The 22,149-nt window shown below is 39.5% G+C and overlaps 1 protein-coding gene across 2 annotated transcripts; it reads left to right on the top strand.

The window, feature by feature from the left end:
• Positions 1–14: 14 nt before the first annotated feature.
• Positions 15–20,310, top strand: LOC119731996 (DNA-(apurinic or apyrimidinic site) endonuclease 2-like). Of its 2 annotated transcripts, none has more exons than XM_038205341.1 (6): positions 15–251; positions 1,965–2,048; positions 4,308–4,488; positions 8,414–8,560; positions 13,726–13,792; positions 15,398–20,310. In XM_038205341.1, the coding sequence occupies exons 1-6, from the start codon at positions 137–139 to the stop codon at positions 16,478–16,480; spliced, it is 1,677 nt and encodes a 558-aa protein (XP_038061269.1). In that variant the 5' UTR covers positions 15–136; the 3' UTR covers positions 16,481–20,310. The 2 variants fall into 2 exon arrangements, with proteins under 2 accessions (XP_038061269.1, XP_038061270.1); XM_038205342.1 differs by lacking the exon at positions 15–251 and adding an exon at positions 280–334.
• Positions 20,311–22,149: the final 1,839 nt, after the last annotated feature.

The raw sequence follows: 22,149 nt of genomic DNA, 5'->3' as shown, positions 1-22,149 counted from the left end.
CTCGGCCATAGCCGTAGCCCGTAGAAGATTATTATTTTACCGCTAGAGGGCGGACTTTACAAAATATGGCGGCCTCCGTAGCGCGCGAACACGAATGATTTTTGCATCGATGTTTATTCTGTTGTGATTGTCAGAAATGAATATTTTAACGTGGAATATAAATGGAATCAGGGCATCAAAAGTTGCCATCAAAGATCTATTGAACTCGCTTGATGCAGACATCGTCTGCTTACAGGAAACTAAAGTTACCAGTAAGTTGGGCCTTCTTCGCTACACCACCAGACCGCACCGGGCGCGGTCGCGGCCGCGGGGGCCCCGGCCCTCTTTACTTTAGGTCCATTTCATATTAAACATGTTAAATGTGTCATTAGAATTTAGAAGCGGGTTGTGGAGTTTAGGACACCCCACTTCCCAGTCTTTCTTTATTCTTAAAAAGATTTTGTTGCTCTAAAATGACATTTGCAACCGCAGGCAATCTTTGTTTGGAAAGAATGTTGCAACCTGACGGCGGCTGACACTACAGCGGTTGTGTACACTACAATTTTACAAAGTCTGTGGAGAGTCAAGAAAATTTTAAGTATTTCCCAACAAAACTGGAATTTGGAAATGTTTCTCAAAGTCCCAGATTTTTGTCTTATAGCTCCATGGTCTTATCATTTTGTTTGCAATTACTGACCTGCATTGAGATGATATATGATTATGAAGAAAAAAGCAGCGTCAGCATGGTTAGGTTGCATCATTCTTTCCCTTCTCTTAGTCTTACTCTAGTCTTAATTATATTGACCCTATTTTTTAAAGATTTTGAACAGTAGAGTCTTACCAGACTGGGACCGTGAGTGCATGAAAACGTGCAAAATTACTACTGACGTTTTTTAACTCACCATTCGGCTAATTAATGCCCACACAACACATACATCAAAATGCTATAAGTAAGATTTGAGGCTTTGCATGGTGGAGATACTAAACACCATGTGCGAATAATTTCTCAACTAAGAGAATGGTTCTGAAAAGAACCAGAGCCTCTGGTTCTTTTCAGAACCATTCTCTTAGTTGAGAAATTATTCACAAAATGCTATAGTTGCATGCATGTCACCTGCGAAATTTGAGACCTTAGTTAAATCCAATTTTAAGGCAGGTTTTTGGCAGTTCAAAAACCATCCATGTCATTCTCCACGATCTGGAAACGTGCATGTGATTCACAAGGTATTGTGGGTAGATGCACTTAGTGCCTTGCAGCTTACTTGTTTTTTAAGTGCCCTCTGTTAAAAAATGAAACATTCTGAATTTACTCGGATCAACAAAAGGGCGCTGTTTTATCTACACGATGAAAATGTTATAGCTGAGGAGTCTTTTTGCACAATGCATGGCAGTACACATCAACATTTTGGATTTCGATAACTCTCTGTAAAATTAGAATTAAAAGCTGAATTTTTGGTGAGGCAATGCTCACAACAGCATCTTTGCGAGGCAAAAGTTTCAGGGATTATTGAAGAAACTAGTGAGTAAGAAGCTTGCACATTTGATTCACACTGGTTTTATTATGCAGCACAAACTTTTGCACAATATGGATACCTTGAGTTTTGGGACTCTCATACACAGTATTGAAAGTCCCAAATTTTCAGACTAGAGTCTTACCAGATTTTGATAATGATATTAATAGTAATTTTACAATTTTCAGGCCTACCGTGTGAATCCACACGCTCACACAGTTCTCGCCATGTTTATTGTCAGTGTGTGCACATTTGTTGCTTCATAGTCGCCGTCATCGTTTTAAACCCCATAATTTTCCTCAAATATCAAAACCCTGTCCTTTTTCAACAAAAAAATTATGTATGTGGCTATTTTACTTTCAGCTAGAGTTTAATTTTCATCTCATTCAAATACATGCAGTGTAGATCTCCAGGTAACTTTTTTGACAAAACTACTTTGCTGATGGACCGTTTTGGTTTCTTTTTTGTGTGCAGGAGACCTGTTGGATGACTCCATTGCTAATGTAGATGGCTACAGCTCATTTTTCAGCTTTTCAAGAAAAAGATCTGGATATTCAGGTACATGTATCATTATTATAACTTAGGCCAAAATGAAGCGGTCATGATGATTGTAACTTGGTAAAGAATGAGGGGACTGAAGGGTTACGCATAAGCTTTATAGATAACTGGTATCAGCCAAAATCAGTCAAAACAAAATTTTGCCTTATGTACAAATTGTACAGTATACAATGCTCCAATTTGGATGTGCATGTGTAAACAAAAACACTTTCCTAGAAGAAGTTGATTGCATCTTTCAGAATTGAGCTACAGTCAACTTCCTTCCTTCCTTCCTTCCTTATAGTGCAGCCTCATATGCATGAGGATAAATGCACTGTGTGTTGCGCATGGGTCTAAGCAAGAAGTGCAGACAAGTGCAAAGAAATATGTACACGTACAGATGTGCAAGTAAAAAGAAAAAAAGCTGGTTGTGCTGTCTACTTCAGTGGGTGATCCTTCAGTGCCAGCTTGAAGGCGTCGAGGGACTTGTACTCCGCTGGGTCTACCGCAAGGCTGTTCCAGTCCCGGATAGTGCGTGGGAAGAAGGAGTTGGTGTATACTGAAGACTTGGTGTGTGGGATGACGAATCGGGAATTGTGGCCTCTGGTTGATGTAGCGTGTTGGGTAAGATATTGGTTCCCATCAATGTCAAGTAAGTTGTAGTTGATTTTGTACATCATAACCAGGCGACTGTGAGTACGTCGATCCTGTAGGGATGGCCAGTTGAGATCCTGTAGCATAGCAGAGACACTGCTTGTCCTGTCAAAATCCCCTGTGACAAAGCGGGCTGCATTACACTGAACCTGTTCCACCTTCTTAGTGTTCCGCTCAGTGTTGGTGTCCCATGTAGAGCTGGCATATTCCACTATAGGTCTTACAAATGTTGTGTAGGCAGCTTCCTTCACCTTACGACTACAATGTCTGAGGTTGCGAGACAAGAAAGCCCTGGTGGGGTTGGCTTTCTTGCTGATGGTGTCCACATGGGTCTTGAAGGTGAGATGAGAGTCGAGATGAACTCCAAGGTACTTCACAGAATTGGATACTTCTAAGGTGTGTCCATGAATGGTGTATGATGCAAGGATGGGTTTACATTTGTTGGTGATTCGAAGGACTTGGCATTTCTTTACATTAAACCTCATCAGCCACTTGGACTCCCAATCTTGGAGGGCATCAAGATCTTTTTGAAGGCTGGTTGTGTCTTCAGAGGATGAGATACGTCTGTAGACTATACAGTCGTCAGCAAACAGCCTTGTTGTGGAAGTTGAGACGCAGTCAGGTAGGTCATTGATGAAAATTAGGAACAATAAGGGGCCTAAGACACTACCCTGTGGTACTCCCGACGTTACCTGGGATTCGGTGCTCTTCTGACCATCAACTTGGACAACTTGGGATCGTTTATGGAGGAAATCCTGGATCCAGTCCAAGGTGCTGTCTCGTATTCCGTAGTGCTCAACTTTCATCAGGAGGTGGCGGTGCGAGACTTTATCAAACTCTTGTTAATACGAACTCTGTTAATACAACCTCTAGTTATAGTGAACATAAAGCATTGGTCCTGACTGTGCATTTATGTGCGCAATGAATGCGACCAACACTCCTCTTAAAAACGTTCTGAGAAAATAAACATTTGTTTGTATTAAAGGGGCACTAGGTCCTGAAATCCCCGAAAATTTGATGTTTTGGATTGTTTACTTAGCTTATTTCAAACATCTGGTTGAAAGGAAACCAACCTAATGTCTTACCGTTCCCAAGAAAAGACAAAAAAAACCCGCTTGTTTACATCGGACATGACGGAGTACGAATACGTTTTTCGTGTCGTTATCAGTGCACGATACACACGTTGTGTGTCTCAGGAACAGCGGTGACCAATCACCAATGCAAAAAATGGGGTTTCTTCAACGTCTGCAAAGGGCGAACACTTTACGAATCAAATCACAACTAGCAACCAAACAGCTCAAATTTATGGGGTAGCAAAAGTGGACCCTGAAATTCGTTTTTGCACGCATAATACAGGAAAAACACAAAAACGCCCAGTTTTGAAAGGATGGTTGTGTTGATGTTTATATCCTACTTTTAAATGTTATTTCCAATTAACATCATCTCATTCATAGCGCGTTTTGAAGCCCAATTGGGCTGTTCCAGGACCTAGTGTCCCTTTAACGAGAGTCGACTGTACTAAGGATCCCCCTTGGATGGATGTGTAATCTCTTCCCACAGTATGTGCATTTCATAATAATAGGATCTTCAATCAATTCTTGTTACTTCCATTTGTCTGATACGCAGGTGTAGCCACCTACTGTCGGGACTGTGCCACCCCTGTAAGGGCTGAAGAGGGCCTTACAGGAAGGCTCGCTAAAGGGGCCGATGATGTTGGTTGCTATGGCAACCAGACATCCTTCACGGATGAAGAACTTCAGTTGCTGGACAGCGAAGGTCGAGCTGTCATGACACAGCACACAGTCAGGCAAGTGATCAAAAGTTGGACAAACACATTGTACATCTATAGACTCTGTGCACAACTACCCCCTCAATGGTTACTAAGAGGAAGTCTGGAGGGACCATTGAGAGGGAGTCATGTGCTGACAGGACCTGGCCCGCATGCAAAGACATGATAGGTTTGTGCACATGCAGAGTGAAATTAGTTTTGCATACTTCTGGCCATACACGGGCAACCAGTGCACACATGCTGTGTCACCATTGATCTACATTTGTAGCCCATACTTAAAATTCTTTTAAAAGTACTCAGAACTCTCACAGGTATCTGCACAGAAAAATGATGATCAACATGTCATCTTTTATTTTATTTTCAATTTTTTGGTGGGTTGATCATTGACTTTTCAAGAAATTCTCACCCAAAGAAGACCACCCCTTTTTTTCCCAAAGTGGAAAAGTCTTGATTTTTTCCCAAATCTTGAAAAATCCTTTCACAACATGGCAAAATTGCACCACTTTCGAGCCCAATTGCATCGAATATGCTCAGAATTGCAAGCCCCAAGTCTGGGCTAGGGGTTCATTGCCATATACAGTTCCCCAAATTTTATAGCTCTCAGAACTCCCTTATATAGAATATTTTCAGGGTCTAACTTTTATTTATGAGCTCGGCGGATGGGTTTTCGGCCTATTGGTGTGCATTTGTAGAGAGGTGACGAAGCACCATCTACTCAGTCTGAAGTGAACTGAGCTCCCTCTCTGGGTGGCAAATTATATATAGCCATCCCAGCAGTCATAATCAATGACAGTGACTTTTTTAACAGTTAAGAGCTCCCTGCCTACATAAAGCGGGCTTGACTGGCTGTGACTATTTATGTAACTCAATATACCGGTAGATTTGCCTTGACAGTAGGTGATTGATAAGCCAGCTGTACCTACCAGTTAATACCTGCTTTGTTTATTGATGGAATTTGACTAGTCACAGTGCTTCCAAGAAATATGATCTGACTGTTGGTGACTTGCCTGTGTATAAACAGGACAGTGGAAAAAGATCAATTTCTTTGACTGTCTGTGACTGTCCAGACAGTAGAAGGGTGTTTTGTTTTACTTTGGCATTCTAATGCCATTGAGGATTACTCCAGTAACAAAACTAAGAATATTGATATTCCTCTCAGAATGCTCATTTTGGAACTTGACACATTCCTGTAGGGTACATGTACAATTAGTTGTCCTAGTATTTTCCCAGCTGGAGACTTTTTTTTTCTTGAATAATATACCCTTGTTTGCCTACAGAAACATTGATATTTCTATATTTACTTGTATACATACGTAGGCTGTTCCTTGTGAGTTGTCTGTCAGACAATATCCAGGGTCCCCCCCCCCCAGAAACTGGCAAAAAAAATCTTGTGATGGCACCTTCCTGTGCGTCAGATGATATGCTGACATATTTATGCAACCCTGGCCTAACCCTCCATCCTCCAAAATCAATCAGGCAGTTTTGGAGGATTGAGTCTGAATGGCAAAAAAGGTTAGTTGATGTTGGAGGATGCATTGTATTCAGGTCATAGGATGTGCCCTGCATTGTTTATGTTCAGCCATGCATAATGGGGGCCAGCATTGTCCTGGGTATCATTCGCACTGCTTCTGGATATCATCTCCACTGCCTCAATGTATCACAGTGATTGCTGGAGGATTTTGAAGGATTGAGGCAAGGGTTGCCCCTCCTCAGAACAAACTCAAGACGTAACAGATGATTTTGGAGGATTGAGGCTGAATCCAATTTTTACATAGCTCTCAGAGGATTTTGCAGTATTGAGGATGGTTCCTAAAAGAGGGCCCAGGTGGTTATGATTAATACTTCATCTACTATGGCAGGATCTTACAAAAGTTTCCCAACTTCATGGAAACCCCAAGAACATGTAACCTTTTGGCTCTCTACTTTGCCAAAAAAAACCAAGAAAAGATATTTTGTTTGTCCAATGAAAACCTAATTTCTGCAGGAAAAATCTAAAACGCAAAATCATCAATCAAAGTGCCCCAAAATTGCATGTTATTTGTTAGGGAGCCCTCTATTGTCAGAATAGAAAAGGAACAATTGAAACAGACTTGGATAAAGTTCATAGAAACTGGTCATTTCATTAAACATGTTCCTCCTCAGTGGAGTGATGGATGGGTATGACAAAATAATGACTCCCTTGTATTCCTTAATGTGTTTGCCAGGCTTTAGTACCATGAACTGCCTGGCACCTAACACTCACTTCTGAAGAATTAGGACAACTGTGAAGGATATTATTAATCAATTCATCACATTTTGACACAAAAAAAACCACATTTGTGTAGTCAAAGCATGGGCTGTCAAAAGAAGATGTATGAAAGAACAGAGTCTGACGATGATCATTCAAAGTTATGGCATTTGTTGGGGTCCAGAAATCTGTTCTTGGGAATACAAATCTTTTGAAACTCACCTTGACAATTGCACAATCATTCCCTCTTCAAAACAAATTGTATCAATGCACAAACTTTGTGTTGTAATATTGTGAAACATACATAGATGAGTCATATAATCCCCCCTGCACAATGTGCCTGTCCTTTCACCTGTCAGTAGGCATTAATCTGGTACACCCTGATGCTTTGGTCATTGCAAGGCCACTAAGAAAATGTATTCAGCAGGAAACGTACCTAAATGTACTTGCTGTAAAGTTTTAGGAAAATTTTACTTCAATTCAAATCAATTCAAGTAGACATTTATTACCATATTTTCAAATCATGACAGTTACAATCATATTAATATTAAATTAAATAAAATACAATTAGCAATAAGAAAAAGTAATATATTTACGGAAAATTTTTAATTTGGAATAAGTAAGCATGGAGGCATTTTCAAGAAGTCGGGAGCGTGTAAAGAAATCATTAGAAATGCCTTACAAAATACGGGAAAACTACAAGGAAAGATGATAAGGGCAAAAAAACATACTGGTCAACACAAGCATGTCAGGCAAACAAAAAGAAGGACAGCACATAGAGACAGACACAAACGGACAGACAGTACAGAGTATTGTGCAAAGAAAGAACAAAGTAATTGTAATTTAAAGAAGGTAATACAATTACAGAAAAATAAAAAATTGAAGTAAATCGGAGTTGCTATGTCACATTATGGGAAATTATAGTTCTGTTATAGAAATGTTTAAATTAGCCTACGGACGATTGAGTGCAAATGACTTCACCCTAAGTATTCCCGAGACTTGGGTCATAATATCTCAAAGTGATGTAGTGAGACCTGCGAGTGTAAGGTAAACATAAATTATGTTGGTTTCGTGACCTGGTGGAATACCCATGAGTGTCTTGAATTGTTGTAAAGAAGCATGAGAAGGAACAAGGAAGACAGTTATTAGTAAAGTTGAACATGAATATACCGGTATGAAGTTTATTAATATCGGTGGGCGTGGGCGTGTTTAGTGTTGCAAAAAGAGGTGCAGTGCGCTTGTGTGGATGAGAGTTACAGTGATGAGATGAGAATTACAGAATTTCATTTGTAGTACAAATGAAACCTGGACGGGTACAACACATCCTGTGAAATTGTTGTGACAAGCATTTTATTTAAAAGAAAAACAATGGCAAGAAAACAATTTTAAAATATGTGACGGGGGAAACCCAACCTAACCCTGAATTCAGCAGTAAATTTAGAGTTGGATGCTAGTACACTTCTAGCTGGTCCACAATTGAATCTGGGATAAAATGCAATGCAAAGTAGAACTGCCATCAGCAAAATCATACAGACATCAGACACAGAAACTATGCTCTGGTTTTTCTCAAAACGTTTAAGGTGCGTTGAGCAATGGGCTCCATGCGTGAACAGAGGTCATTTTTTTGTCCACTTTTGAGAGCCCCTTGGATGGGACACACCACATGCAAGAGTTGTAACACTGGATTGGTTGTCCTTTCATTTTCTTCACCCATAGGGATGCGGACGGTATATCACATGACCTGGTGGTGATCAATGTGTACTGCCCACGAGCTGACCGAGAGAATCAAGAACGTATGGACTACAAGTTACAGTTCTACAACCTGCTTCAGTTGAGGGCAGAAGCCTTGGTTAAGGCTGGCAGGTTAGTATTGGGGATGTCTGAGATGGTCCCTAAGCCAAAGGAATAAGTGGTTTGGAGTTACCTACGGGTGCGCATCGGAACCGGATAGGCCTACCCAAGTACCCGACTGCTGATGTCAGGAACCGGTTCCAGATTATGGGATCAGGTGCCCATGTTTATCATGAGTTGATCACTGATTAAAACCATATCTGCAGCAAGCAGCTCAGGAACGTGTAATGTTTTGGCTGTAGTGGCAGCCATGACATAGGTACCAGTAAAGGTGCACTACAGACACCTAATATGATGAGAGGCATCATCCTCTCATCTTCTGGGATTCCACTGGTTGCTATACAAATGTACAGCGTACTCCGCGAAAAATCCGGTGTCCATTTTCAATAGCTTTTCAAACAACATAGAGCCTGATTGCCTGAATTTTGTATTCATGATATTTTTTAATTTGTTATTTGGGGGGGGGGGTTAATGGGGTTCAAAACAGTGTCGGCGGTAACAAAAAAGTTGTTTTTCCTTGGGCCGGGAGCCCAAAATAGGGTCGGTCGGAAATGAGAACCAAACAAATAAAAAGGGATGCCCTTATCTACTGGAAAAAATATTTTTAAAAAATGTAAAATTTGAGATAAATAGGTTTCTGATTCTGAACCTTATATACTTGACTATGCTCCATCTGCTTTTAGATTTGCATTAAATTAAGACCTAAAATAGCCACCAAACAGAATATTGAGATCACAATGCTAGTATTTAATTAAAAATAAAATTATATGGCCCCTCCCCCCCCCCCCAAAAAAAAAGTTGGTAGTTTTCATATGTGTTTCGTTCTCCAAAACAGGGTGAGTAAAAAAAAAAAAAAAATGTTGGCACTATTGTTTTAGTGAAGTTATGCATGTAGCACTTTCAAAATCTAGGATATGAAAGCCCAATTCGTTAGCTTTCTTTTAGTACAAGACTCATTCAAATCACTCATGTACTTTTCAAGTTATGGCATTTTAAACACAACCACCATTTTAAAGTTCTGTCCACGGATCACAAAAAAGGTTCACGAAAGGTAAGTGTTGTTTCAGCAAAACGAAAACAATTCACACACATCCCTTTGTGATTTGTTTTCGTTTTGCTGAAACAACACTTACCTTTTGTGATCCGTGGACAGAACTTTAACATGGTGGTTGTGTTTAAAATGCCATAACTTGAAAAGTACATGAGTGATTTGAATGATTCTTGTACTAAAACAAAGCTTATGAATTGGGCTTCCATATCCTAGATTTTAAAAGTGCTACATGCGGAACTACACTAAATAATGGTCCCGACATTTGGGTTTCCTTTTTTTTTCTACTTACAGTGTTTGTCAGGCAATGTTTTACAACCAAAACAGGATGTTTTGATCGCAGTAGTTTTCTGGAAAATAATGCTGTGCCCTCCCCCCCCCCCCCCCCCCCCCCCCTGGGTAATTTTCCTCACAGCTTCCCATGGGCCAATATAGGGATTTTCGTTTAGGTCGAAAAACGTGACACGAAACAGGATGTTTGGATTTGCATTTTGGATATTGTTACTCATGTAGTTTTTACTCCGGCACCGTCTCTTTATACAAGGTATGACCTGCGTAACCCCCAAAATGGGCATTCTCTTCACAATCAGTTTTCTATGGCCATTTCCATGTGGTATCCTCTGTGAATTGAGAAATGACAGAAATGTTCACATAAGGTTTTTATTGGGTTTTTTTTTTTTTTGGCATGCAGTATTTCACAGCTGTTCAAACTCAGAATCCCTTGTGCCCAGTCATTTTTTTTTTGCATCGGGTTCTCAAAAGTGACTTTGGAAGTTCAAGTTTATGTTGTGAATTGAAGCTTATTGGCTGATTATGACAGGGCTGCTGATTTCCAAGAAATGTCCCAATATGTCAACTGCTGGAATTGATAATACATGTGTATTTTTGCAAACAGAAGTCTTGGCCTTTGCTGGTCAAAAGCGTATTTATCTCGGCATTGTTCAAAACAACAATCCCTAATTCCCTAAAGAACTTTGTTTCAAGGAACCTCCTTAAACACTGAGCAGTAGGTCAATGGCACATTCTCTTCACGACACAATTGGGACGCCACCCTTGGGACAACACCCTAATGTAAAGTAATAGAAACCATATTCTGAATCCATCCAATTACTGTAACATTTCTTCAGGGGAGTTGTTAGCAAATAAATAAGAGCCATCAGAACAGTGGATATACATGTATGTTACACACATATTAACAAGTGAATACACAATAATATTTATATCTCAAAAGAGGACGCACCAGAGAAATTTTAACTTCAGTTACATGTAGGTTTGGGCCAAGCATCAGGCTTATCAGAGAACATGGAGAGAGTTCCTTCATGTCTGGCTGATGAGGTCAGAAACGAATGATTCCATGCTGGAGTTGCAAATGGCTGCACGGCTTATTAGCCAATGAGAGCGTTGGATTCTCATGGTTATGAATAATTCATGCATGTACATTTTAGGATTGCTTGTGGGTGTGTTATATGGGGACAGATCCTGTAGGAGAAGGAAAGGGGAATCTTTCTCGGTACATAAGGTTGTGGACAACACTAAGTCTCTAGACTAGTTTGGAATGGGTGCATGCCTATGTTACCCAATACCGATGTTCCCTAACCCTAGGCCTAATCCTAAGGATTTCGGGGAACGTCGGCATTAGGGAACATAGTTATTGGGGAACATTGGGTTGACCCCGTTCGGAATTTTGATGCACTATTCTATGGAGTAAAAGTCTGAGGATGGGAAGGTAAATTGACCTCAGTGTACTGTCACAGAACACAGGTTCTAGGCTAGTAGGGGTTAAGTGGCCTCGAATTTTGTCATTTCATTTTATGTATTTTAATACTTAAAGCTAAAATACAGTGTTTCTGTTAAAGGGAATATACAACATTTGCAAACATCAAAAAACGAAATAATTAAAATTATCACGAAATACCTTACTGGATTGTTAGGGAATGACAACATCCTGTTGAAGTTGTGGCTCCTGGTGTGCTGACATTTTCAAGAAAAATTGTATTTTTCCAATGTTGGTCAGCCAACCAGCGTTGGAGAAAACTGGCTTTTTTCAAAAAGTGCTCCTAATTTTTCATATTTAGTTCATGTGTATTTTCTTTGCAATTGATTGCACACCTGTGAAGAGGTACAAGTCTGCTAGACGGATTCTCTGATGTTACAATTCCCCAAAGTCTGTAAATTGCTCCGTTTCATCTTAAGAGGGTCAGGGAACCAGACTACAAGAATATGATTGGTTTTCTTGGTTTTTCCAGCATCTACGAACCCAAAACGTGAAACAAGCCAGTGTAACAATATTTGCTATAACATACTAATCTTCCAAATCCATTTATTTCTGAATATTGCAGCAAAACTTGTAAATGTTGTACATTCCCTTTAACAAGAGTACATGTAGCCTTACAATGTATGGACCAGTTTTGTGAAGAGTTTGTCAGGTGGTGTGCTGTTGTCACAACTGCCCCAAGAAATTACTGCAGTGGAATTTTCTAGACTGGTTTTCCCACCCACAACTTCGTGCAAACACCAAGAATGATCCTCTGAGACGTTCTGTATATTTACAAATTATTTAATATGCACAAACTGTATATTTATAGGCGACGAATAATCTTTACAAATATTATGTATACAAATCCTTACGAATATTATTTATAGGATGAGGCGATAGTAACCCAATAAATAGTGTAGATCAATACCAGAGATGAGTATAAAACTAACCTTAGGTAAAGCAAATGGATCAATGAATTAAATGCAGAAAAGTCAACAGCTTGAAGTATAGAAGTTATAATCAACCAAATCTATTTAAATTAACCAAATTAACTCAATAGAAGTTTAACCTACGCTAAGAAGAACCTAATGAAGCAAACATGAACAAATAGTTAAATCACCTAATTAAATTAACTTTAATACTATTGTATTAAACCTACTCTAAGCCGGCAATAATTATTCAATATTTAGGGCCCACCGTATAGTTTACGGCTCAAGTTGCGTTGGCATGCCATGGGTGGAGTACTCTCTCTCATTTGGACCGCTGGATTGACGGAGCGCAGCCACCTCGACGGAGCCTCTGTTGTAGGCAGCCGGGTGATGTAGAAACCGGGCGTCACGGTCGACCAACTAGACGGCGGTGACGCTGGGTAGCTGCTGTCAGCCTGTCGCAGGGCCTGTCTGCCTCAAGCGACGGTCTTTTGGAATAACGGCTTCTAGCTAAGCCAGTTTGCCATCTGCAACATTTACAATTGCGGATTTAAGAAGTACATGTGTACACCCTAACATTGAAAATAGTTATATCAAAATTGATCAAACTATTAAATGATCGCCAAATTATCATAGAGCCATTAAAGGACTCTAATAAAAGGCAATAAACGCTCAATTTAAGCTAGATACTAAACAGAGAATTAATCTAGAAACTATATTCTCATTTTATCTTTAAGAAACACGATGTCTTAAGGGTATTTACATAAACGCCTTATATCAAGTAACGCCCCAAATATATTACTGCCATCTAAATAACACAATCAAAAGCATGTTTATTTAAAAGAAATAAAAACCTTAAACTTGCGGTCTGATGGCAGATCAAAGTCCAGTTTGACTCTTGGAGTTCATCACCGGTTTCAAGACGTGGTCTAGGCGATATTGTGCAAGTTTGCAGTCGGCAAAATGCTATATTCATACAGTTTGATAGCGATCGGCGTTTTTCTTTTTGGCGTATGTCTTTTTTTAAATGCGCGGGCTGCGGGTCACATGACAGGCAGGAGTTTTTAAAGAATACCAAGAACACCATAACTAAGATACAAAAGATAAGACCATGGCAACATGAATATTTATAAGACACATGCATTATTTATTAGTTATATACATGTACTTATAGTACTTATGGTACAACAAACACGAACAATACACACGGACTACTGATACAAACACACATGTACTGTACAGATGTATAAGTTATCTAAGTGTTCGTGTTGCTGGGACAACGCTGACAGCTGTGGCAATGAACTGTCAAATGATTTCAAATTCCCAGTCTTACAGTATAACGCACACGTGTTTAAGATTACACAGTCATTCCTGTCTGATGGTGAATGATTTATTGTTCATTGTATCACATTTCAACTTTCCATATCACATTTCAACTGTCCAGGCACGTTGTGGTGGTGGGCGACATCAATGCCTCGCATAGACGCATCGACAACTGTGACCCGGGCCCGGTGAGTAACATGTGGTGCAAAAATTCCCTCATGATCTTCAAAAGTTGGCAGCCCTCCACCATCCTCCCCACTGTTACTCCCTCCAGAACGCTCTCTTTTTCTGCAGTACTAAACCGTTTTTTTTACATGTAAAAGCTGACAGAAACAAATAAGTTCCATGGCCATTGACACCAGCGGCAAATCAGAAGGGAAGTTAAAGTAGCAACAAAAACATACACAATATTGCAACACGTTTTGAATAACAGTGTACTTTTAAAGATAGAATTCTAAAAGTAGCCTTGAAATTCCAGATAAGGCCACAAAGGGAAACTACATTAGTGAATTTCTTTTGCAACATTGCAAATTTTCCCCTCTGTTCCTTTTTATAAACAGGCATGCGACTTTTCCTCGGATCCGCTGATTTCCTTGTTTTTTTATTTCTTATGAATGCCATTGCAAATTCAAAAACACTGTACAAAGTCGAATTTCCTCGTTTTTTCTAAATTCCCAGTTGCATGCCTGTATAAAACATTGTGGTTTCTTCTATGACATCATAAAATCTTCAACGTCATTAGTTTCACAACATCACAGAAAATTCAGATGTAAATAATTTGTAATGCTGTGGGAAAAAATCTCAGAAACACTGCAATTCTGTAAAAGAAATTTGTATGCCGGCTTTAAAATACATAAGTGAGGTGAACATACATTTGTAATTATGTGCAGTTTACAATTTATGTAAATTCACATCCCGTCTTCACCGAATCGAACCGTGGAAGTTTTTATTTAAACAGGTTGTGTTTTTGGCAATTTTTTAACTGTGAACAAAGTTGTTAAATTGTTACCAAATGTATTAACCATTGGCTGAAATTTCTGAGAATTCTCTATTAATTATGCAACTAACACCAGTATAAAGTTGTTCATGTAAACCACACGGTACACTCTCCGCTTTTCTAACTAACTAAATAACCCAGCTTCATTGCAGAGCAACATTCTTGCATTCCAGCTGACTTCCTCGATACGAAAGAGGAAGAAGTGCAATGGCTTTTTTGGTCTGTGTTTCTAAGTACTGCTTTTAGCATTATTACAATTTCCTCTAATGTGCGTCAGTTTTTGGAAAATGTATTTTTGGTAAATTTCCTTCGAAGAATTATTGCACCATATTTTATGGAATTATTTGAAGAAATTAAAGAGAAAGATGTTTCTCTTTTCTAATTTTCCGATATAATTTCCTGTCATTCATCCCTCTAATTATGCCACTATATTCTACAGTAAATGTAGATATTGTTCACTGTCAATAATCTTTGTTCAACCAAAAAATGGGATGGCCTGTATCAATTTCCTGCTGTATGTGGTGAAAATTGGGGGAAATAGTCACTTCTCTGAATTCTTTTCCTAATTTACACTTCTGTTTGGAATGGAATTTTTTTTTCAAACCTTTTTGTTTTTCAATGTTATGGAAAGAAATTGAAGTATAGGCCTATTACATGTACATCTTTGAAGTGTCTTAGTAATAAGAAAATCTTCTTAATAAAAGTTTTGTTCGAAATCTAAGGATTGGCAGTTTAAAGTCCAATGAATTTATTTATTTTGTTTATTTAGTTTTAGTTTTTGGTGGTTTTTTTAAAGGATTTTGAAAAACATCCCAGTCGACAGTGGCTCACTTCTTTCCTTCACGATGACACGCCTGAAAAACCAGCAAGTGAATCTGAGGCATCCTTGAAGCTGAAAAATGACGATGAAAGCAGCTGCCATAAAGAGCAACCCAAGTCAAGCAACTCATCATCTGGTATCTTTGTGGACACCTTCAGGCGTTTCCATCCCACCAGACAAAAGGCTTTCACTTGCTGGTCCACTATGACTGGTGCCCGGCAAACGAACTACGGCACAAGAATTGACTACATCTTTGCCAACATGGGTCTGTTTGAGAAAATGATCGCCTCTTGTGATATCCTGCCCGAGGTTGAGGGCTCAGACCACTGTCCTGTCAAAGCCAGAGTTACTTGTCAGCCGGTCCCCTCTAAAAAGCTCCCAGAGCTGTGTTCCAGCAACATGCCAGAATTCTCAGGAAAGCAGCAGAAATTGCTGTCTTTCTTTCAGAAGCTGTCGCCGAGCAAAGTGGCTCTCGCTCGCAAACCAGAACCAGATGAGCCCAGACAGAAAGATAATAAAACACGCACAATGTTGGATCTCTCCAAACCGGGATTGAAAAGAACTGGAAGTGACCCGAGCAGTCAGAGGTCCCAGAAGAAATTGAAAACAAATCCTAGTGAATTACAGAAAGGCAGTCTCATGAATTTCTTCCAAAAGAAGAGACCACCCGAAGATGTTTCTGAGAACAAGGGGAGAACAGATGTTGATGTTGTTAAACAGCCAGAGCTGCTCAAAGCAACATCAATGCCTCCTGTGGATTTGAAAGCTGAGAGGGGAAACGCTAATGGTGGGTCCCAAGAAATGTTGGAGACTTCCTCTCAGACAGATGGATCTAAGCGGGGAAAGACTAATTCCTCTGTTGCCTGGAAACAGCTTCTCTCTGGGCCCCCTCAGGCACCCACATGTAAGGGACACAGTGAGTCCTGTCTCTTAAGAACAGTGAAGAAACCGGGCCCTAATCTTGGCAAGAAATTCTATGTTTGTCCCAGACCTGAAGGGCACAAGGATAACCCAGAGGCAAGGTGCAACACTTTTATTTGGGTGACTAAAGGGAAGTAAATTACAATTAGAGAATCCACTCTGAGAACATCTTAGTCTTTGTCCAAGGCCGGATTTTGGTGTTTGTGGATGCAGCTGGTCCCATTTTTTTGCAAATGCAATCAAGCTGCTGCAGCCTGGTTAATGGTTTCAACAAACTGAATCAAATCCATTTTTTAGAGCTTAGACATGGGCCCAAGGATGTCTAAAAATACCTCATGCACACTTTAGTCAAGCTACATGTAAACGACTTCCCAAAATTTCTGGTTAGAGGTGTGATATGGCACTTGCGCATCGTGCGTGCGCGTGCACAGGACTCAGCTCACAACTGCAGTCAGTGGTCACATTTCTGTCAGGACGCCAGCTGTCGGCGATCATGGCGCGCACATTGTTCTACATGTTCTATGCGCAGACGCGGCATATCACGCATGTAGACAAATCGTTCTGTACATTTTGCACAAAAGCTCAGATGAGTCTTTTATCCTTGTGCAGAGGATCCCCGAGGTAATGTGTTCATAAGCTATGCTCAGTCTCTTGGGGCTGAGTGCCAAAATTCCACAGGTTGGATTTGATTCATCAATGATTCTGATAGAACCCTCTACTCCTGATGGCACTTGTCAGGGATCAGTACTGTCTACAATAAGTGAAAAAAAATCCAAATCCAGTATTGAACAATGACTTAGCACATCTTGGCCCTGCAGCAAAGACATTAAAAGTTGCATGTATGTACGCATTCTTTTTGGAATAGGCCTGAGATATTCACGACATCACGAACCAAGTGGGGATGAGATGCACATGTTCCCATAAGAAGGTGCACTTGATCAAATTGTGATGTCGTCATGTCTCAGGCCTACGGGCTTGTATTGTATACCATTTATTATATCAGCCGTGCGAAGCACGCTGGTATACTGTGATCGTCCGATTTCTTTCTTTCTTTCTTTCTTCGGGCAAACGGTCACGTGACCAATATAAAAATGGCCATAACTCCTAAACTATTCAGCCGATTTCAAATAAACTTGGCCAAATTCAACCTTGTCACATGCCCTACCTAGCCATGTTCGTAAAATCCGGCCACTGGTAATTAAAGGGGTACTAGAGGTCATTTAATGAATATTTACAAAATGCTTCTTCTCCCACAGTCTTGACCCAATTGATGTAAAACTTGGTCAGTTGTATCTTTAGACCAAGCCTCACAAAAGGTGTTCACAGAATTTGGCCAGCGGTCACCTATTGGTCAGTAGGGGTCATTTTATTAAAAAATTAAAAAGCTGTTTTACATTTTAAATCTTTGCAGCCCTGTTCAGTGTATTTTTTATCTCTAATTCTCAAATTTCATATTCTTGACTTATTTAGTTGTCGAGTTATTTCAAGTTTTGCATTTTTCAAACGCATGTAAAAAGCAATATAAAAACATAGGAATTCTGGGAATGTTTCAAACCATGCACGATACTGTGGATGTTATGTGGCATGCAAAACCAATATTGTCCTTGTGCCCAAGGTCAGCTGTGTTGACAGACAATTGCACACACAGTGCCACACTCTCTACAGACTTATGTACATTCTTTTGCCGATCTCAGCCACATTTAGCAATGATCACCTTGTGGTCAGTGCGAGTCACTATTCAGACAAACCGATAAAACGGCAAATTAGGCTGATATCCGTGCTTTGGGAAGCACATTAGCTCTAGTTGCATAGCTGTAGTCATCTCAGTCATTTCAAATCTCAAGTTGATCACATGTCAACTTCACCATTAAATCACAAATCAAATCACAAATCAAATCACAAATCGGGGTTACACTTGAAGTACATGTAACAGCGGATGAAACAATGTGGCAAAGGAATGCCTTTGTCCCAGTTGGTTTGAATATCTAGTCAGTTTTTTCCAGACTAGATGAATTGTGATAGATTTGGGATTGATCTGTCCGACTTGATTACATCTTTACATCATACATCATCTTATGGTATGACTTTTGCAGATGGGAGAAATGTGTAAGTGTGTACAGCTTTGTTCTATGTAACTTTCTTGTGGAGATATAAACAGGAAACAATTTTCACTTTGACTGGTTCTCTTTCAAAACCATACACAACTCACCAAAGGCATGCATACCTAGTGCTCCTGGAAAACTCCTTCTAAACAGATGTGCTTTTAGTTCATTTTCATTAGCCTACTTTTGTGTGAAAATCATGTATATATTGGAATCATTGATAAGTGGCTACAAGGATTCTGCCTATTTTAGAGTACTGTTCATCCATGGCACTATATGCATACTCTATAGTTATATTAACACCTCACCCACAGATTCTGTATCTTGATTGGCCAAGAGCAAGTCATATGGTATTCACTATTTTTGCTATCTTCATTTGTGCGACCCAAAGTACTATACGCATAGCAACCAAAGTACTATACGCATAGCAACCAAAGTACTTTACAGTTTCAACTAATTTCGAATTGAAATAGCTATAGATTTGAATTATATTTAGATTAAATGAATCAGTTATCTCTTAAAGTTAGACAATCATGCATGGAAAGCAGGTATTTTAACAACCAGTGTAAGTATTACACAGTGACTTAAAAAGGCATCATTAAACATTTTGGTATAAGAAGTTGGCATGGGTGTAGGGTCAACTTTGTGTGCAAAACCAATATTTCACACTGCCTATTATTATGGAGGTAACTTCTGAAAAGCAAACAAAAGTACAGAATTTATCCCTTTGTAAACAATGTAAGGGTAGGGTCAAACTATATAATCTTGGAAAACATAATCCGAGGAGTGTTGTTTTTTATATAAAATAACAATTGAACATGATAAGAGACATAAGTTTAATACATTTTGTGCAGTATAGTAGTCTTAGGGGATGATGCGTTTTCTGGGAAACAATAGGTGCTGTTTGATTTGGGTAAATCTTGTCCAATATTGAAGAGCTTACCCAGACCAAATCGTGCTCTTCTATTGTGCCCCCATATCAAAAAGGCTAATGCCGACCAGTTGGTGTTTTAAGTATTATGCACGGAAGTGGTTTTCACTTTAAACCAGTTCGCGTTGGATGACATGTTAACACAACCTGGCTGTTTCTACACACAGGCAACAGGTACGGCTGACAAGTTAAAAAGTCAAGCATGCCTCGGCTCACCTCCGGATGACGTCTAAACACGCTAATCCCCTATTTGTTTGTACACACACAAAGTCCGAGAAGTCTGTGGAGGCAGACTGTGTGTTGTACTTGAACTTGGCCACTGTGCACTACCTGTTGTACAATTTACGCTCCCTGGGTACACCCGGGAGTGCTGAAAAGTATGAGGTTGCAGTGAGAAATATTGTAGAAATGCTGTTGAAATGACTCTTGCGAATCAGTATTTGTGGCGTTTGGCTATATATCAAAAGTTGGCTGCTTTATCTTTTAGAACTTAAAGACAAGTTCTTTTGGAACTTAAATCAGGACAAGTTCTTATCAGAACTAAAACTACTTAGCGCAAGTTGATAATAAACAGGACCAGTTTCTATCAGAACTAAATATCTACTTGGCGACAGTAATTATTACCACATGGTGTTACTGCAAACTGAAACGATACTGCTATATCCTGCCCTTTTCGAAAATCAAAATTTTCGCAAAAATATTTCCGGCGCGAACTAGTTTTTAATGTGTCCTCATGTTTTTTTTAACTGAACATTTTGTAATTATGACATTATCCTAATTAGGAATACCTGGCTCCCACAAGAATAAACGTTTATCCATGTTGAAATGGTTGTCTCTCCAAAGGTTGACCCTGAATAATTATAAAATGTAACCAGACAGATATGCAACATTTGATTGATCCCAGACAGATTTCTCAATAAAATTGATATCCCTTATCTGTAGAATTTTCTCTTTTCATGTGATTTAACTCTTTAATGAGCAGTTGTCAGAAGATTCAGTAGTCGGTGGTTTTATTTTAAAAGGAAATTTCTGTGGAAAATATTAACTAAAATGTGAGCAATGGGGAACAGCAGCATGAAAGCACCACACTCGTTGTTTAGGCTTAAATGTTAAAATTGAAGTTTGCCACACCAAAACTTTTGTGAAAATTCATTACCCAAAAAGTATCCTTTCGAGAGGGCTTATTTAGTTTGAACCAAATGTCTTTCTCGTGAGCTTAGCTTGCCAGGTTTTTTTGTCAACAGTATGTCGGGACCAAAGTGGACTGAATTGTAGACTTCTTGCAGCGTTCATGTTTGATGGCAGGTCTCTGTTTCTCCGTAATAAGTAGACGTATTGTTGTACTTTATTTGTAATGATTTAAAAATGACAACACCTGTTTTTAGAGCGGGCACGCAATGCAAGAGGTTCATGAACGCTTGAATTTGCTAAGATGATACATTTTACCATGTTTGCTAATTATTCCATGATTCATACAGTGTCATAGATCGTACGTCTGACAGTCAATGAATCGCATTTTCAGAGAGTTACAGAACATGGCACGTTTACTTGATTGAGTAAGTCATGTTTCTTACATTTACAGGGTAAGTAAAATATAAAAAAAGCTCAATTCGTAACCTTTCTTTTAGTACAAGAATAATTCAAATCACTCATGTACTTTTAAATTTACGGACTTTTTAACACAAGCACCGTTTTAAATTTCTGTCCACGGATCAGAAAAAGCCAAGTGTTTTCATCAAAACGAAAACAGATCACATAGGGGTGTGTGTGAATGGTTTTCGTTTTGCTGAAAGAACGCATACCGACTGGGGTGCGACGATTCTTCCCCCCCCCCCCCCCCCCCCCCGCTATGTAGTTGCATCCAATGTGAGCATATATAGAGAAATGTACTCTGATTAACCCTTGTTTTGTGCATTTTCCTGAATAAAACAGTGGCTATAAATTCTGTTGTCTTGAGCACGGTAGTTATGAAAACATTTCTCGGAATGCATTCCAAAATCTACTTCATGTGTTTGTTAAATGGACAATCAGTTTAGCCACTACACCTACGATGCGTCAATAGACAAAAGTGAAACAACTTTTGTCTAAACATATCAAAACGTTCAACCCAATTATTTTTCCAGTAGGGAAATTTGACTTTTTGTCCACTTTTGGGGCACCGACAGAGTCGCCAAAGTAAAATTAAAATTTCTGCTAGTAGAAAATTGACGTTTTTGAAAGACGGGTGGTGCTTTTAAAAAAAGCAATCTGAAATTCTGGTAACAAGAAATGGGGAAATTGGCTTGTCCACTTTTGGGCTTCATACATGTGACAAGCGAGATCAAGACTTTTGGTATTTGATCGAGTGCCGTTTCATTAGTCAACGTGAAGAAACATGTGTCCGCAGGTAGAGGGCAGTGCGCCCCAAGCTAGTCCTTAGAGAAGGGATCAGTGAGACGCCCAGCGCCGCTTTTCCATATCACACTGTAAAACGAAAAACGCGGCATGATCTAAGCCAGCAGTGAGGATTCGCCTATGGGAGATTCAACTGACAGCACCGTATTTAGGTCACTTGGGCTGATGACATCCAAGAGGTCAGCGTACATGTTTTTAACCCTGCATCCTCCACAAATGCAAAAAAAATACTGAGTAGCCTGGTTGGTAGATAATGTCCCCATGCATTCCCTGGAAAATTTAATGAAACATACTTCGATATAATCCTTTTGGTGTCTAATAATCGAAATTTGATGTTCCCATCGAAACAAGCTGCATAACGGGGGTCGTATGGCGGCCAT

The sequence above is a fragment of the Patiria miniata genome, unplaced genomic scaffold (genome assembly GCF_015706575.1).
Source record: "Patiria miniata isolate m_02_andy unplaced genomic scaffold, ASM1570657v1 HiC_scaffold_24, whole genome shotgun sequence".
Taxonomy (NCBI): Eukaryota; Metazoa; Echinodermata; class Asteroidea; order Valvatida; family Asterinidae; genus Patiria; species Patiria miniata.
Note: the sequence above shows the minus strand (reverse complement) of the source record. Positions and strands in the feature narration are given on the sequence as shown.

What these genes read in the sequence shown, in the direction of transcription:
- LOC119731996 (XM_038205341.1), top strand. Translation starts at nt 137, where the DNA reads ATGAATATTTTAACGTGGAATATAAATGGAATCAGGGCATCAAAAGTT. An exon ending in ACAGGAAACTAAAGTTACCA is followed by an intron (nt 252 to 1,964) that starts GTAAGTTGGGCC and finishes TTTTGTGTGCAG; the next exon opens with GAGACCTGTTGGATGACTCC. An exon ending in AAAAAGATCTGGATATTCAG is followed by an intron (nt 2,049 to 4,307) that starts GTACATGTATCA and finishes TCTGATACGCAG; the next exon opens with GTGTAGCCACCTACTGTCGG.